The 17,796-nt window shown below is 56.1% G+C and overlaps 1 protein-coding gene across 2 annotated transcripts in view; it reads right to left on the bottom strand.

The window, feature by feature from the left end:
* Positions 1-17,796, bottom strand: part of Grm4 (glutamate metabotropic receptor 4) — a 71,698-nt gene that overhangs the window by 38,636 nt on the left and 15,266 nt on the right. For both annotated transcript variants that reach the window (XM_038342935.1, XM_038342936.1), the window contains exon 2: positions 2,598-2,814. In XM_038342935.1, coding sequence (XP_038198863.1) covers positions 2,598-2,814 — 217 coding nt within the window. The remainder of the gene's footprint in view (positions 1-2,597; positions 2,815-17,796) is intronic.

Raw genomic sequence — 17,796 nt, 5'->3', positions numbered from 1 at the left:
GCGCCCTTCTGGGTGCCCACTCCTGCACCCCTCTGGTGTCCACTCCTGTGCCCCTCTGGTGTCCACTCCTGCGCCCTTCTGGGTGCCCACTCCTGCGCCCTTCTGGGTGCCCACTCCTGCACCCCTCTGGTGTCCACTCCTGTGCCCCTCTGGTGTCCACTCCTGTGCCCCTCTGGGTGTCCACTCCTGCGCCCCTCTGGGTGCCCACTCCTGCGCCCCTCTGGTGTCCACTCCTGCGCCCTTCTGGGTGCCCACTCCTGTGCCCCTCTGGTGTCCACTCCTGCACCCCTCTGGGTGCCCACTCCTGCACCCCTCTGGTGTCCATTCCTGTGCCCCTCTGGGTGCCCACTCCTGCGCCCCTCTGGTGTCCACTCCTGTGCTCCTCTGATGTCCACTCCTGTGCCCCTCTTGGTGCCCACTCCTGCGCCCCTCTGGTGCCCACTCCTGTGCCCCTCTGGGTGCCCACTCCTGCACCCCTCTCCTGCAGCCTTCGGTCCTTCCCAGCTCTCCACAAGGGAGGTGGGCCTAAGCAGTCTTCAGTCAGTGTCTATGTACGCTTAAGCAATGTGCAGAAGGATTTGTAATTGTCAAGGTGGAGATGGGGAGGTGATTGGCACAGGCTGGGCTCCATCAACCATGGGGTCGCCTCAAGCATGAGTTAATAGATGAGGGTGTCATGGGGCTGATGGGACAACATTCTCCACCATAGGACAAAGCTGTGTCCAGCTCCTGTCCCAGCTCCTCCAATCTGGCTGTGTGGCCTGGCTTATCTCTTTCTCTTTGAAATGGGGGGAAAAAATCACATTCCTCTGAAGGACCCAGAGCCGTGTCCAGGGCAGAGGCCTGACATGCTCACCATCACAATGAGAAGTCCCAGCCTGTGACCAAAAGCAGAGCCTTGTCTCCCCTCCCTATCTCCCCTCCCCTTGAGTCTCCCACCACCTCCCAGATGACTTATACTTCAGAGGACAAATCAATACAATATATGGCCAAAAACATCTTTAATCTTTCTCGGGGATTAGGCTATAAGGTGCTACGGCCTCTTTCTCCCAATGTTCAATTCTGATTTCAATTTGGCCTGCTGGAGCTTCCACCCTCTCTCCCTCCCTCCCTCTCTGTCATACTCTCTCTCTCCACCCACCAAGAGGTGTCCTCCAAACCAAATACCATTTAGCAACAGGGCTGGGTGCGTACCCAGTGAGGTGGTCTCAGGGAACAGGGAGAGTCAGGCTATGATGGAGAGCCTGATCTCAGAGGCACAGGACAGTATAGAGAGGTAGCCAGGCTTCTTGCCAGACAGGAGGCTGGAGGAGCCAGGACCCAGCAAGGGAAGGACTGGTTTTCTTGTTTTTCTAGACTTTGCTATCCTTCCTGAACGTCTTTTGTGGACTCTTCTTCCCCACTCCCAACACCTGATTAGGTGCTTGAAAAAGCAATTCACGGCCCTGCCTTTGGCTGAACATGGCAGACACCAACTTCTCCTGTGCCTGCAGGCCACGCACACACTCTCACACATGTCCCTGCCACACCCCAGCTGGCCATGACCTCAGCGAGGGGACAGCGTGGGCAGAAAACGAAGTAGATAAGGACACGAAGCCGATCACTGCTCCTGGCCGTGGAACTTGGGGTCAAAGCCACACCTGCCCCTCTGTACTGTGACAAGATGTAAGTGCTGGGTGACCCTGAGGCCTGCGGTGACACTCTCCACAGAGGCTGGGACCACCCAGACAGCAGGTTCAACACACGTTCTACCGCCTCCGGGTCCCTACAGCGGGGTTAAACACTATGACTAAACCCTCTGTCTTGCCGAGTCCCACGGAGGACAGAGCCTGTGCCTTCAATAGCTCTGTGGTCCAGGGCAGGAGCAGCCCTGGGATTACAGAACCCACAGCACAGAGTGGCACCCAGGCAGCTTTCCCACTACAATTAAAGGGTTTATCAGAGAACTGTAGCAGGATTATGCCTGCAGGGCATCACCACCACCAACCTCCGGCCACTGCAGTTTTGGGAAAAGCAATTAGAGGTTCTGGCCCTCCAGGTATAAATACACACTGGCCAAGGTCGAGGGCAGCGGTGAGCTACTTAGAGCCCACAGGATGGGGCTGTCAGGAGCACTAGGGCCTCCCCTGCACTCTTCTCAGGGGACCCTAGGAAGCCACAGGAGCCTGCTTGCCACCTCAGGACCCTCCTGCAGTCACTACCACCCCTCAGGACCCTACTGATGGCTGGAGTCCCCATCCAGATGTTAACCCTTGCTGTGCCAGTCACTTACCACTGGAGCCCTTGCTACAGGGACAAGTGAGAACAGCCATCTATTCAGTGGGTAAGGCAGCAGAGACCCAGACACCCACTGTGGAGGGTATCCAGCAGCCGCCAGTCTTCATTCACCCATCCCTGAGCACCCCCTGCTGATCGCCATGCAACAGGGTCCCTGATCCCCCTCTCCCTTCCCACGAAGGACAGAGCTTCCCTTCATGGCCTTCACCCATGGCAGGAGCTACAGCATCATGGAGTTGGGGCAGGGCAGGGGGAGGGACACCAAGCAGGGAAGAGCTGAGAAGTGGACAGTAGAGGGCCCACCCCCACGCAGGACTCACCATTCTCTCGGGACTTCTGGATGAAGGCCTCCACGCCGCTCTCGCCGTAGCTGCCCTCTGAGGCCAGAGTGGACACGTAGTTCCACTTGAGGGCCCGGACAATATCCACCATGGCCTGGGCCTGGTATGTGTCCGAGGGCACCACACGGGAGAAGAAGTCATAGCGGCTGTTGTCACTCAGGTCCGGGGCTGTGGAGGCGTAGCTGATCTGGGGAATCTAGGGGTGAGAGGGACAGGCGGTCCATGGACAAACGCATAAATGGGGCAGCTACTCCCCAACCATCCACAACCTTTGGACCCTAGACCCAAAGCCACCCCTCCCATAGACACTGCCTCTCCTCCCCTTGTCTAGTTGTTTAAAGACATCCCAAAGGAAAAAAAGGAGCCATGTGACCCTCCTCACAGTCCCCTCCTCTCCAACACCATGGAGACCACAGCCCCCTGCTCCTAGGGGTTTTCAGCTGCCACACAGTCTAGGAATGGAAGAGGTTCCTAGACAGGGCTGCTCTGTGCCCTGTGGATGTTCCACACCCAGCCTGTGCCCAAGGATGTTCCACACCCAGCCCGTGCCCATGGATGTTCCACAACCAGCCTGTGCCCGTGGATGTTCCACACCCAGCCTGTGTCCGTGGATGTTCCATACCCAGCCTGTGTCCGTGGATGTTCCATACCCAGCCTGTGCCCTGTGGATGTTCCATACCCAGCCTGTGCCCTGTGGATGTTCCACACCCAGCCTGTGCCCTGTGGATGTTCCACACCCAGGTTGTGCCCCATGTACTAGAAGCACCTCATTCTACATTGACCACCAGTATATCTCCAGAAGGGTCAGAGGTCCCGGGGGAGTGACTGTCCTAGGTGAGAACCAATGTTTAGAAGTTTGTACTGAGATGCTAGAGAGGAAGCTGGGCAGAGGTGGCGCACCTTTAATCCCAGCACTCAGGAGGCAGAGGAAGGTGGATCTCTCTGTTCAAGCCTGGTCTACAGATGCAAAATATCCAGGGCTGCAGAGAAACCCTGTGTGTGTGGGGGGGGGGGGGGTTGACAAGGATACATCTAGGGTCTGTCTCACAGGACCCCAGGGGGCAGGAGGAAGGACAAACCAATCCTGGAGAGGGAGAGCTGACAGTCACTCAGTTAAAGCCGTGACAGCTACGTGGGCCTTTGTGAGCATCTAAAATGTCCATTTTCCTAAAAGATTGTTCTACAGAATAAACCCAAACCCCTGCAACCCCATAAGCAACCCAACAAGACACCATGACCCGTCTGCCCACGCTTCCTCCAGATGAGCACCAAAGTCTGAGTCCCCACTCTCTCCTCATGTCCCCTCAGCTAGTCTGCTGCTCACTCATCCCTTGCCTTCCCAACCAGGCCAAGAGTGACAGACATCCAAGTACCCTACTGTCAGGCTGGGAGCCCAACCCCAGTGAGCCCAGCCCTGCCCCCAACAGCAGTCAGCAGCTTCACACCCAGGCCCTCTACCACACAGAATGTACCACATTCCCACAAAGATGGGGGTCTGCATGGGGCTTCTGCATGGTACCCAGCAGGAAAGCCAGGCTGTACTGCCCCAGTAGTCCCTGAGGCCCTGGGACAGATACCAACCTGGACCAGGTCAGGGTAAGGGACAGTAGACCAGTGCCTTCTCCCTGTCACAGCACAGGTTATGAAGTACCACTAAGAAAATTTCAGGCTGAGGTTTGGGGTTCGAGCTCAACTCTTGCTCTCTAGCTGGTAGACCTCACCAGTCCCTTCTCCACCCCAGGCCTCAGGCTCTGCAGTTACAGAATGGGCAATTAGAGTGGCTGGTAAAACGGGGAATTCCTGGTACTCCTGAGAGCAGGCCTGTGGCTATCTGCAGCGTGCACACGTGTGCACGCGCGCACACATACACACACACACACACACACACACACACACACACACACACACACACAGCCTCCCAGGGCTGCCCTCTCTACATGAGCTCACCCCACCTCCGTGGAGACATCCCTGAACGCTTGCTGCTTTCTGAAGCTCCCTCCCTCCCACTGTCGCAGCCTGATGTGGGGGGGGGAGGGGGGCAGGGGCACTGCAGGGCAAAGGGGCCTGAGAGTCTGCCACACCAGGTGACTCAGCCCTGCTGATTCATGGGGCAGTGTGCCCTCCTCAGCTCCCTGTCTCAGCTGGAGAGGGAAGGACGCTCCATTAGCATTCTCCTCAGAGACTCACATCTCAAAATGGCGGCCCCCAAGGACTCCTGCCACTTCCTCAGCCTCCTCTGCCCTGGTCCTAGGCAAAACACCCACTGGATGTGAGGCTCGCTCTGTTCTGGTTGCTGAGGATGCAGATCATGCTGCACTCTGGGGACAGGGACAAGCATTGCAGCCACCAGGCTCAACAGCCCATTTCCACGCCCAGGTCCTGAGGGAAGCTGTAACCCTTCTACAGGTACGGCACTGCACAGTCAGCCTGCGCGGCTCCTCCAGGCTCCCCTCGGCCTGCCACAGCACCGAGTGTCCCCTGTATAAGTCACCTGTTGTGCGGTGTTAGCAGAAAGATGTAAAGGTGAGTGAGCATCCAGCCCGGAGCACTGGTGGACACCCCTGCTCCCAGGAGACAGGAGAAAAGGCAGGAGGTGCTTGTGGCCAAGCGCTACTTAGCAGGGAATGCCACGCACATGCGCACATGCACGTGCACGTAGTGTGTCTGCCGCTGGCCCCAGGAGAGCTCTGATTCATGCAGGGGACTGAGGAGAAAGAGTGGGAAAATTCTCTCCCTCTGCCCCCTCCACTCTTGGAATGATGAGGTCTATTCCACAAGAAGATTAAAAGCTGCTTCTGGGCTTCAGCAACAATCAAGCAGGAATCCCAGGGCATCTGTGCAGGCATGCATGTTCCAGAACGCGTGCTGAGTCGCCTGAGCACGTGGGTATGGCACGCTCCTTCACACTTCCGGCTGCACATAGCCACTGCACTACTGAGTGCTGCCAGGCGGGGGGACCCCTGCCTCTGCCCCAGATCTCCTGCAGGGGAGTGATGGACTGAAGAGATCTGGGGCAAGAGGAGCTGGATGTGGAGACAAACCTGAAAACCTAGCACTTGGGAGGCAGAGGCAGGAGGATTGATATGAGTTCCAGGCTAGCCTGAGCTACATGGTGAGACCCTGTCTCCAAAGAAAATCAGAAGGCAAAAGGGAAAAGAGAAGGCAGGGTGTGAGGGGATGAGCCAAAGGCCCCCGGCGGGGTGACATGGGTGTCAGATCCTAGAGCCACTGCTGGATTTGAGGGAGACTGGTCTGCCTAGTGGACCCACCGCAGGTGGTACGCCTGCACATGGGTTGCGTTGGGGTGCATGTGGGTCCTTGGGACTACAGGCTGCTGTCTGACTCTCCCCCAGTAGTCCAGGCAAGCCGACCCTGGCCAGGACACAGGGGAATTCGGCACACCACTGCTCAGGCCCAAGAGAAAGGCTCCAAAGTGTCAGAATCAAGCCCAGAATCAGTGTCCCAGAGAATCACTGAGTACAGTCTCCATAGTCTCTAAAATCATTCAGAGTGGCTAGAGAGAAATCTCCACCCAACCTCCACGTGACCTGGTGAGCCAGAGTCACGTGGCCAGCTATGCAAGACCCTCCCACAGACCCTTCAAGGGCCACCTGACAGGAATGGCAACAGTCTCCTGTTCCTTTCCTCCGGGCCCCAAAGGGGTCATGACCCACAGGTTGGGAGTGACCAAGGAACAGTCCTGGCAGTCTCTGGAAGGCTCATGATAGGCCTCAGATGGGTAGATGGACTGACCCCTGCCTCCAGAACAAGACACCCACACACACCAGAGCCACCAGATGCTCCCTATAGACCTGGGGAACTTAGGCTGAGCCAACCGAAATGGCTCCCCTCAACCTGGCCTGCCCCTCATCACATCACACCAACCACAGACAAAGGCCAGCCCCAGCCTCTGACCACTCTGGGCCTGGTTACACACACAGCCTGGCCTCACTGGGTCCAGCAGGCGGCTCTGCCTGGCCTCTATCCAAGAAGCATCCTGTCCCGCTCAGCTCTCTCATGTAAACTCCACCTTATCCGGGCCCTCCCCTGCCCCTGGAGCCATAATCTGCGCTCCTCTCTCCTCTGGGACCTCCAGGGTACCCCAGTGTGTCTGGGAGCACACAAGGGAATTTCTAAACTGCCAATGTCACAGGAAGTAAATCTGGTCCACAAGATCCAAGAGGTTCCTTTGCCTCTGTGGCTGCCATGGCCACCAGCTCCACTCTGTCCACCTCCTCCACTTCCTCGCACACCCTGGTGGCCTCTTCATTAACTCACTCACTCAGCAATGGCTTCCCGAGTACCTGCTGTGGGCTTCACCTGCCATGAACTCAGGGACAGACCTCAGCGAAGCTGATCCCAGCAGAAGAAACAGAGACAACTGCCTAAGCAATGAACACGCAGGGACCTCATGCCAGGTGCTGATTCCCTAGTCACAGCCCACAGTTGTGGCACATGTTGGCCAGGTCACATGACACATCCGGCTTGATGAGCTGGGAGCAGGGAATGCATGTTTCCTCTGGGCAGAGCATGTCATTGCAGGTGAGAGATACCCCATGGTCCATGTATCCCCCACGATAGCCACTAGCAAGGCTCCACAGTCTGACATGGGTTCCTGAGGCAGGACAAAGCACTAACCAATCTACAGATGTGTGACTTAGCAATAATTAATGTCTATGTCCTTCAAATCCCAGAGGTTTGCAGAATAGTTGTTACTGAGGCATCGCCTCACCTGAACTGACTAATACAGGCGGCAGGTCTGAGGGCTGGTTATTACTGCAGCATCGCCTCACCTGAGCTGACTAATACAGGCGGCAGGTCTGAGGGCTGGGTGTTACCGCGGCATCGCCTCACTCGTGTTGACTTGTACCGTGAGCAGTAACATGATTCTGTGAGTCTCATACGTTAATAATGGCTCTCCACCTCAGAACTTGAATGTGTCCGGTTGACACTTACCACACTTTTTAGGCTAGTAGGGGACTACTAGACTGAGCTAGATTCCTTCAGGTACACACGGCTCATGAGCACTGTCAGACCAACACCGATTAGATGCCTACTATACACCTTACTGTCCTAAGTAGGTTCCTAAGCTAAACACCCTCGAGTGTATACTATATAAGAGGACCTATTTAATCTTCACTTATCTAAAACTAATACAGAAAGGTTAAGTTACTTACCTATGGTCACACAGCTCTTGACTGGCTGGGGCAGGATTTGAACCCAAAGAGGCTTGCTCCAAAACCCATACCAGTAATTGCTATGTGAAACCTCAGTCTCCTCTGTATATAGTGTGTCTACACACATGTATCCATACACAGAACATGCATGCATATGGAGAATCTGAGGCTAGGGCTGGAGATATGGCTCAGTGGTTAAGAATACTGGCTGTTCTTCCAGAAGACACAGGTTCAATTTCCAGGAACCACATGGCAACTCACAACTGTCTGGGGGATATAACACTCTCTTCTGGCCTCGGTGGGCACTGCACACATGTGTTACATAGACATACATGCAGGCAAACACTCATATACATAAAAAAGTCAGTAATTAGTCGGGTGTGGTGGCGCACGCCTTTAATGCCAGCACTCAGGAGGCAGAGGCAGACAGATCTCACTGAGTTTAAGGCCAGTCTGGTCTACATAGCTAGTGAGACCTTGTCTCAATAAACTAAAAAAAATTAAAAAATAAATAAATAAAATTAAATAGAAATCGAGGATGCCATAGCCTCCGGTGACAAGTGGCTGCCTGCGTCTTCCACAGGACCGAGTAGGTAGCAGCAAAGAGAAGCTGTGTCTCCATGTACCGCGCGCCTCTCCTGTCCGCCATCTCTAGGCTGAAGTGGTCCATCTGTCTCTAACACAAAGGACAGGGTGAAGCTTGCCCCAGGTCCCAGAGGGCTGTGCGAATGGTCTGCTTTGAGAAGTAGCTAATTTCTAAACGTAATTATTAATTTCATGCTTATCGTACGCAAACCTCTGCTTCCCAGATGAGATGAAATTGATTTAATTAGAAATTCCATCATCGAGCCATTTGGATCTGAGCTTTTAATTAGGATCACCAGCAGCACCCCAGCCCCAGGTTGGTTGCCAGAGGGGCTCCTGCCTGTGACTGTCCTCTAGGAGGGCACAGGCCTGGCTGCGGTGTGCGGGCACCCCTACAACGCCAGCGTCCCACAAGAGAGGACCCTGTCCCTCACAGAACAGCGCACGCCATGGGTGGGGCCTCTCTTTTCTCTTGGTGACCAGCTTACTCTGTCACTGTGAGGAGCCAACATGACCGAGGTGACTTAGAGAAGAGTTTATTTGGGGCTCACGGCTTTAAAGGGTGAGTCCGTGACTGCCTTAGCAGAGAGCACAGCAGGCAGGCAGGCATGACGCTAGAGCAGCAGCTGAGAGCTCACATATTGACCCCCAAGCATGAGGCAGAGAGCACTAACTGGGAATGGGTTCGCTTTGCGGGGGGCACTTTTTGAGACAGGCTTTTCCTATGTAGTTCTGGCCGTTCTGTAATTCACTCTGTAGACCAGGCTGGCCTCAAACTCAGAGGTCCTCTGCTTCTGCTTCCTGCCATGCTACCTCCCTCTAGACCTTGAGGGTTGAGGTGCACTGTGCCCCAGGGCCTTTGCGTTGGTCATCCCTTCCCAGAGCAGTGCATGTGACCCTACCCTAGGGATCCTCATCTATGGAGGAGTGAGTCTGCCCCTGAGTTCTCCCTTTGCCTGATGCCTCTGCAGTAAGGGGCCACCAACGACAGCACCCACATAAGGGCAATGCCACTCCCCCACCTCCCCTTACCTCCAGGGCTCTGCTGGACCTTGTGACCTTATCTCTCTCATTCCACAGTAACACCCTGCCTCACACCCCTGCCTCCACTCAGGCTGCCCAGCATTCTATCAAGACAGGAAACTGGCACTTGGATTAATTTCCTATTCTGAATTGTTCTGCTGGGGGAAACCAGCAGCATAGGCAGCGGGCCCTGGACAGAGACATCCCGAAAGACGCGTGCTCAGTCCCGGCCTGCCCTTTTAAGCAGTACATGTTTTCACGGGAGCCTGGCACACACACACCCCCACCAGGAGGCTGGGAGCTGAGAAGAATGGGATGTGCCGGGAGGAGGGCGCCTGGCTCGCCTGGCATCGGCTGACAAAGGAGCCGCACTGATGCTTTGGAGGCAGGGCCTGGAGACAGATAAGAGTGTTCGAGCGGGGAGCCGGCCCTGAGCCGAGAGCAAACAAGATCTTCACATCAGCACTTGCCCTACTTCATAAGCAAAATGTAGATCAATAAATTACACTCCCTTTAGCGGGCTCGCACGCTGACTGTGCCACCTCGTCAGCGGCCATCTCGGGGGAGGCGGGTGGCAGTTGAGGCCTGGGTGGGGAGGGCTAAAGCCAAGCTTGGCACCCTCAGAACCACAGCTCCTGGGCTCTGTGCGAGGAGCTAAAACGAAGCCCCCAGAGGTAAGACGCGGGTCGCTAGGTCACCATTTCGGGGCCTCAGTCTCCTTGTTTGTGAAGTGGGTATCGTGATGAGAATTGGGTGTTTGCGGAGATCACGGTGAGGGGCATACAGAAGGATAAGCAGGAAGGAAGCTGGGGAGAGGGAAGGGACCTAGATGCCACAACCACTGTCCTGTCTGGTGCGGGTGACAGGATGCAGGCTCTCTCTGCTCTCTTGTGTTAACCCCCTCTGTAAGAGGAGGAAAGGTCAGTGTGGAGAAGGGGAAGGGCTCCCCTGGTAATCAGGTCATAGACCAGCCCAGTGGCCTCAGGACTCCAGGGTCCACACTAGGAGTAGGGTTGAGTGGGAAGAGCAGGAGGAAGGGACTGGGAGATGATGCTGGCTACACCTGGCCCTGGCAGCCCTGTGAGGAGGGGAGCAGTGTTTGCAGAGTCTGAGAGCCTGTGACACACTGAGAATCAACCTGTCCCAGTGCCTGCCCCCCCCCCCACCCAGGGATCATCTCCTTCCTTCCCCACACAATAGAACCACTATTTCTTACTTCGTTTTTCAGATAAGAAAATATGTCCGGAGATCATACAGCAAATTGCAAGGCAGGATTTGAACCCAGGTCTGTCTGACTTCCCCTGAGGGGTCTCAGCCTGTCCCTGCCTGGCACTACCTTGTGTTCACTCACACCATCTCCGGGTTGAGAGGAAGCCTGAATAAGGGTCAGGATCTCTTCTGCTGCTTCCCCTGCACCCCGAGCGTCTGCTTCACACCATCGCACCTGCCCTGTTTAGTGAGAGTTTAATGATCTACCTGGCCCTCAGCCAGAACAGAGGGAGGGGGCTGCACAGTAGGCAGGGACTCAGGAAAACCTCTCCCAAACTTGGCGACCCTCCATGGGCTGCAGGAGTTGGTGTAGGGCCAGGCGGGCCTCTTGGTTTAATGCCCAGAGTGGTTGCCATTGCAGATACCCTGAGGTCCACTTAGCAACAGAGTGTAAGCGATGGGGGCGTGGCTAACCCCCATCACTCAAGGAAATGAACCACTGTCTGCCCACCACTCTCCCCAGTCAGCGGAGGCGCTGTGTGCGTGATGGACTGCACTATATTAATATAAGATGATATAATGGGGTGTATTAACATCATTGAGCACACGAGATGATAAAAGTCACACAGCTAGCACGTCCTGTGATTTATACGCACAGCCAGGCCATATTCAGACCGGCCAGACAGCCAGGAGGAAGCCCCACTGGGACTCTGGGGTTTGGCTGGGAGGGGGTGACAGCCAGAAGCAGGGCAAAGCACAGCGGGCACAGCCGTGGGGTGCCCGGCCAGGTGCCCAGCTGGAGCCCCCAGAAGCCCTCCCCGAAGTGGCTTCCATTGTGGTGCTGTCCCCACCTTGGCAGATGACTTCTGTGGCTCCTCCTTACTTGGTCCTGGGTCCCTCCTCAGCTGCCACAGACCCTTGTCCTCAGCCCTGCACCCCAGGGCTCACAGCACACAGGCCCCGGCTGCCCCTCTATGTTCACCCCTCAGATGAACCTTGAAGGCCAGGATTCCAGCCAGCTAACCTCCCCTGGGACACCAGTGAGCTGATGTGTCAGACTTTGTGGGTCCCGAGCAGGAACTGCCAGGCCCGAAAACAGCCACTGTATCTGTCCTTCCTGCTGTTCAGGCCAAAGCAGCATCAGGACCCTGAGTCTGCCTCATGGCCCTAGCCTGACTTAGCGTCAGGTGTGGCTGGCCTTATTCTGGAAACAACCAGAACCCGTCTGTCACTCACCAACTCTAGCATGTGGCTCCTACCAAGCCAACTCCCGGGCCTCTAGCAGGATGGATCCCCTGTCTCCTCAGCCGCCCCCCAACTCACCCTCTCAAACACCTGCATGCCCGCCTACAGCTGGAAGGACCAAAGAAAACCTGATAACTCAGTTTCTCCCTCCTCAGGAGCCCAGCAGGCCCGGTAGGATCTGCTGGTGCCTGATCCCTTTCCACCATTGCTTCCCAGCTCAGGGCTGTGCTACCCAACATCCTCGGGCTTTTTACCTGGAGTTCCCACTTGCGACAGCACACGCTGCCCAGATGTGTGGACTGGGTGCCTCCCGACTGGAACGCCAGACCCTGAGGAGAACCATTTGCCTCTCTCCCCGCCTACCACAGCCCCAGGATGTAGACCAAGACTATGAAAGACGAGTGACTTTGAGCAGGTGTCTTGGGGTGGCAATCCACTTTTACTGGCTCTCCTCAGTAGGTCCCATCAAGATTCTGTCAGAGAGGAGTTCATACAGGGTGCCCACGAGATGGCTTAGTGGGTAAAGTCGCCTGCCATGAAGCCGACAACCCGAGTGTGATCCCTGAGGCTCACACAGTGGGAGAGAACCCATGCCCATAAGTGTTCTGACCTCCATCACCATGTGCCGTTTGTCCAGATTCATTCTGTCATCAAAACTCACTGCTGCCAGCCCTCCGAAGGGGACAGGTGCTGCTCCCTTCCCTCCAAGGGGTGCAGGATTATGCTTAATGTCACCCAGGTGGCGAGCGGATGAACCACCTGCACTTCTGCTCCTTGTGCCAGCAAGACCTGCCACCTCCACAGGGAATGAGTTCTGTCACCTCTGAACCCCTGGGACCTGGGGAGGAAGCCTCCTGCACGGTCCTCAGACCAGAAATGCCAGGGACGGGACACGGCTCCTGCTGTGAGCAGCAGGTGCATTCGGAGGAGGCGTCCCCAACCCCTTGCTGTGGAAGCCTCCACAGGTGCCACTCAGTTCTGTACCGCAAGCCACACGCCCATCATGCCCCAGCTCCCGGGACTCGGCAGAGTGCAGGGCAGTCCCTCTCTGGTGTGGAGGATGCGGCCCACAAAGGGACTTACTCATTAAGACTTCTGTGGCCTTTTCCCTGACGCTGGCTCTTCACGTGGGTCCAGAGGTCACTGCCCAAGTCAAGCAACACACCCTTGCCTCAGGCCTGTCCTAGAAACTTGCCCTGTCACCGCAGGTCATAACTAACCGCAAGGCAGACCCAGAGACTCCAGGAGTGCCATCGGCAGCTGCTGCTGAGATCTGGGCCCAGTCCCTGCTACCTGGCCTTCCCCCAAGTCCATGAGGGCCACCAGCACATCTGAGTCTTGTCCAAATCATGTAGGAGTGGGCAACAGGTTCCCACAGGCTCCACAACACCCAGTGTGAGGTGACATGTCCTGCAGAGGGGGCCTTTTTCACCCTGCGGACCCCAAAATTCCCATACGGTTTAAGTGGGTCCCTGGGACCAGCTCAAGAAACAGCTTAGAGGGGCTGCCATGTGCAGCAGGTGTGGCAAGGCCTCACGGTGACAGCAAACAATGGTCTTTCAGGGAATCATCACAGAAGAACCAGAGCGGAATACAGCGACTGGAATCCCAGCACTCAGGCAAAGAGAGGCACACCATGTCCTTGAGGCTAGCCTGAGCCACACAGAGACCTCCTGTCTGGAAAAACCAGAGCCCTGTAGCTTAGTGTAAGTGATTGCTTGCATGTTCAGGGCCCTGAGTCCATCCCAGCATAGGAAAAGCAGGGGTCCCCAAGGTCCTGCCCAGTCCCCTCTGCACTTCCCGCCCGTGTCCCTGAAAAGACCTTCTCACCACTGACCCTTGGCCCTGGCCTCCCTCCCCACGGCTGTGTCTCTGACAGGGTTTCTCCAAGCAGGTGACTTGCAGCTTCACGGTGGTCTGTTCCAGGCCCACCCTCTCAGAGCTGAATCCACCTCCCATTCAAAGGTCCTAGATCTGGCCTTCACACCGGGAGCACAGCTGCACCCAATAGGCACGGTACTCCCCAGCTCTGCCCAGTCCTGACAGGCATGGCACTCCCCGGTTCTGTTTCATGTTCCTCTCCCTCCAGTCTGGTCTGTAGCTATGACACAGAGCATGACGGGGACAGAGTGGCACCTGAGACCCTGCCCCCGCACATTCAAGAATACAGATGTGCATACACACAGGGCACCTAAGATACCGCTTCATGTACTGTCCAGAACCCCGGTGCACACACAGCACTCGCTGAGCTCCCCACATGCAGCCCTCTGCACAGCGTACGGGCTCACTGTGAGAGGTGAACCTGATGATGCCCACAGTCTGTGCATACAAACATGCCTCTGCGTGCTGCACGCATACCATGCATGCACACACGGAGACTCAGGACAGCAGGCAGCTGGAAATCCCTTTGAGGATGCACAGGCCTGTTCACAACCTGTCATCCCGCACACTCAAGAGGCTGAGGCAGAAGGACTACGTGAGCAAGAGATTGAGTTCAAGGCCAATTTGTGCAAACTAGTGAGACTATCACAAAACTGGGTAAAGGGGGCCTGGAGCCATAGCTCAATGGTAGAGCACTTGCCCAGCACGAGCAAGGTCCTGGGTTCAATTCCCATAATTGGAGGTAGAGAAAGGAAGGAAGGGAAGGGGGGAAGGAGACAGGGGAGGAAGAGACGGAGATTGAGATCCTAATTTCCCACCTCCCAGCCAGCTCTCTCCTTTGAGTACCCCAGCAGGAGACAGCAAGAGAGCAGGAGCAGGAGATGGGGTGGGTAGGTAAGGGCCAGAAGCGCGATGGCCAGGAGGCAGCAGTTGGAAGAGAACTAAGGGTGGGCTCTGGGCAGTCGCTAGGCTGTAGCTGTGTCCTGTCTCGCCAGCCTCTTCTACACGAGGAACAAAAGAGTTGGAGGAGCCTCCTCGCCTGCCCCAAGTTGCCCTTAAATCATCACGAGGGAGCCAGGAACCCTTCCCCCCCCCCCCACGAACCACAGTCCTGCAGGGGAAGGAGGGTACAGCGATGTCTGTAATTTGTTTAAATAATCCCGCTGAACTGGAAGAAAATTAACAAATGAGAAAGCAGCTCAAAATTAATCAAACTTCTCCCTGTCCATGTCCCCCCGCCCTGCGCTTTCTGTCTTAATGAAGGTTATTTATCCAACGAGCAATAAAACAGGGAATTAAATTAAACAGGCCCTCTGTTCCCTCCTCTCCCCACCCCATGAGGCATGGCCCTTTTACAGCTTTATAACTGTACAGGCTGGGACTGTGGCAGACAGGGACACCAGGCAGAAAGAGTCAGGACCCCCATTTCCATCTCTATAGCATAGCCAAAACTAAAGAAACAAAAGGTTCGCATAACCACAAGGCTGGTGGCAGATAGCGGAGGGTCCTGTTGCTGGGTGTATCAGATGGGGGGCTTAGGGGAGGCTCCTGTAGCTGCTGGGTGTATCAGAAGGGGGTTGGTGCTCAGCAGGCTCCAAGTGAGGAAGATATACCAGAAGCACCACCTTGGGTCCCTGCTTCTCAGCTAGGGCAAACATTCTCCTCCCACAGCTGTTCACTGGCTCCACCCTCACCTGAGTCCGTTTGAATGTCCCTTCCAGGTGACTTCCCTGACAGCCCTGTTGTGTCCCCAGCAGACCCACACACCCCATCGCCCCTCATGCCCTGATGCCACGGCCTTATCTCTGTCTAGGGAGAGTAGTCACCTTGAGAAAGCCACCTCCGAAGACCTCCCCTCCAGAGCTGCTCTCTCTACCCCAACTACACTTCTGCTCACACCTTCCCTGTCACACTGACCATCCAAGAGCACGTCACACCTCCTCATTCCAGGAAGACCAGATTCATTTACTCTGGCCAACACTCCACCCCTGAGAATCTGCTCCACACCTCCCTCCAAATGGAGCCCCATGGCATTTGCTAAATCTGAGGGGCCCAAGACAGACATAGGCCAGAGGGTGCACCACTAAGGGGTCCCTGTCTCCTGGTCACTTGGCATCTCAGGCTGGTCTGGGGACACATAGGCCTCTAGATTCCACTTAACTGCTGCGCACAGGAGCGAGTGGCCTGCTGGCCTGCTAACCTGTCTTCAAGCACTGCCTGAAAAGAAACTACGGCTCTAAAGTTAAAAGGTGCCCAGTTAAAATGAAATTGCTGAGCCTCTGGTCTGGCCACAGCCACTGGCTCCTAACAGCAGATCTGCCCAACTCCTGGGGCTCTCTCTCCCTCTCTCTCTCTCTCTCTCTCTCTCTCTCTGTCTGTCTCTCTGTGTGTATGTGTGTACTCGTTCATGTGTGGCCACCCCCATGGGCGAGGACAGCAGGCACAACACAGCCACGGTTGAATTATTTATTCCGTACATTGTTAGCACAGTAGAGAGAGCAACTGTGTCTCCAGGCTTCAATTAAAATATCAAGGCACCCACACTGTCTGCCTAGCCACACGACTCCCACTGACGTAGGACGAAGAGGGCCTCCATCCGCAGCCAGCATCTTGGCCAGCGCCCCAGTCCTAAACCTTGGCCCTGTCTCTGCCTCCCACCTCAGGTTTGTTTCTGAATCATGGACAACATTCTTGGGAGTCGTGAGCCCCGGACTCAGCCCACCAAAACATTTCAGTCCTCTCTCTCCAGGACTGCTTAGCCCATCCATGGCCTTCAAGAGCCCTTCTTGTTTCCCAGGGGGCTTGGCCCGTCCTTGACGTAGGACTGAACTCTAGTCACTGGACCTCCCTAAAACTGTGTATGGCGTCCCCTCCACCCAGGGATGGTCACAGTCATTAGAAATTCACTTTTAAAAAAATAAACAAATTTTTATTTTATAATTTAAGTGGCTCTTTTCTATGGGTCTGTACTCTCCCACTAAGCACTGAGCCATACTTTGGATAGTTCCTAATTTCTATATCAGCAGGCTTGTGGCCAGAATGAGCTTGGATTTCTGATCTTCCTTTCTTCTGGGATTACAAGCGTGCACCATAACGCCTGGTTTGTGTGGTGCAGGGAGATGAGCCCAGGACTCCATCCATGCTAAGCAACCACATCCCAGGCCTTTAGAAAGGGACTTTGAAGTCAGGTGGTAGTGGCACATGCTTTTAATCCCAGCCCTTGGGAGACAGAGGCAGGCGGATGGCTGTGAGTTCGAAGCCAGCCTGGTCTACAAGAGTGAGTTCCAGGACAGGGGCTTTAGAAAGGTAAAAATGGGAAGAGGTCAGCCACACCAGAGAAGTGGGCTTACACCCGGGTGGGTTTCTGAAGTCTTCATCACCTCCACCAGTGCCAGACACCCCTGATTCCAGATTCCGGAGAGGAGACGCAGAGGACGAGAGCCAATGGTTGCTGTGGTCACAAGCTAACTGGGTCACCCAGCAGATCCGACTCACTAGCCCCCAGATGAGAACACGAGGCCCAGTGAAACAGAGTGGGCGGGCTGAGAAAGAGCAGTGCATTGGCGCCACATGCCCAGGGAGAGAGCGCTGCAGGAGGGGGCTGCAGGGAGAGTGGGGGGCTGCAGGAGGGGGCTGCAGGGAGAGTGGGGGGCTGCAGGAGGGGGCTGCAGGAAGAGCACGGGAGGGGCTGCAGGAGGGGGCTGCAGGGAGAGTGGGGGGCTGCAGGAGGGGGCTGCAGGGAGAGTGGGGGGCTGCAGGAGGGGGCTGCAGGGAGAGTATGGGGGGCTGCAGGAGGGGGCTGCAGGGAGAGTATGGGGGGCTGCAGGAGGGCTGCAGGGAGAGAGCGCTGCAGGAGGGGCTGCAGGGAGAGTGGGGGGCTGCAGGAGGGGGCTGCAGGGAGAGTGGGGGGGCTGCAGGAGGGGGCTGCAGGGAGAGTGGGGGGCTGCAGGAGGGGGCTGCAGGGAGAGTGGGGGGCTGCAGGAGGGGGCTGCAGGAAGAGTGGGGGGCTGCAGGAGGGGGCTGCAGGGAGAGTGGGGGCTGCAGGGAGAGTGGGGGGC

This window comes from Arvicola amphibius, chromosome 9 (genome assembly GCF_903992535.2).
Source record: "Arvicola amphibius chromosome 9, mArvAmp1.2, whole genome shotgun sequence".
Classification (NCBI taxonomy): domain Eukaryota; kingdom Metazoa; phylum Chordata; class Mammalia; order Rodentia; family Cricetidae; genus Arvicola; species Arvicola amphibius.
Note: the sequence above shows the minus strand (reverse complement) of the source record. Positions and strands in the feature narration are given on the sequence as shown.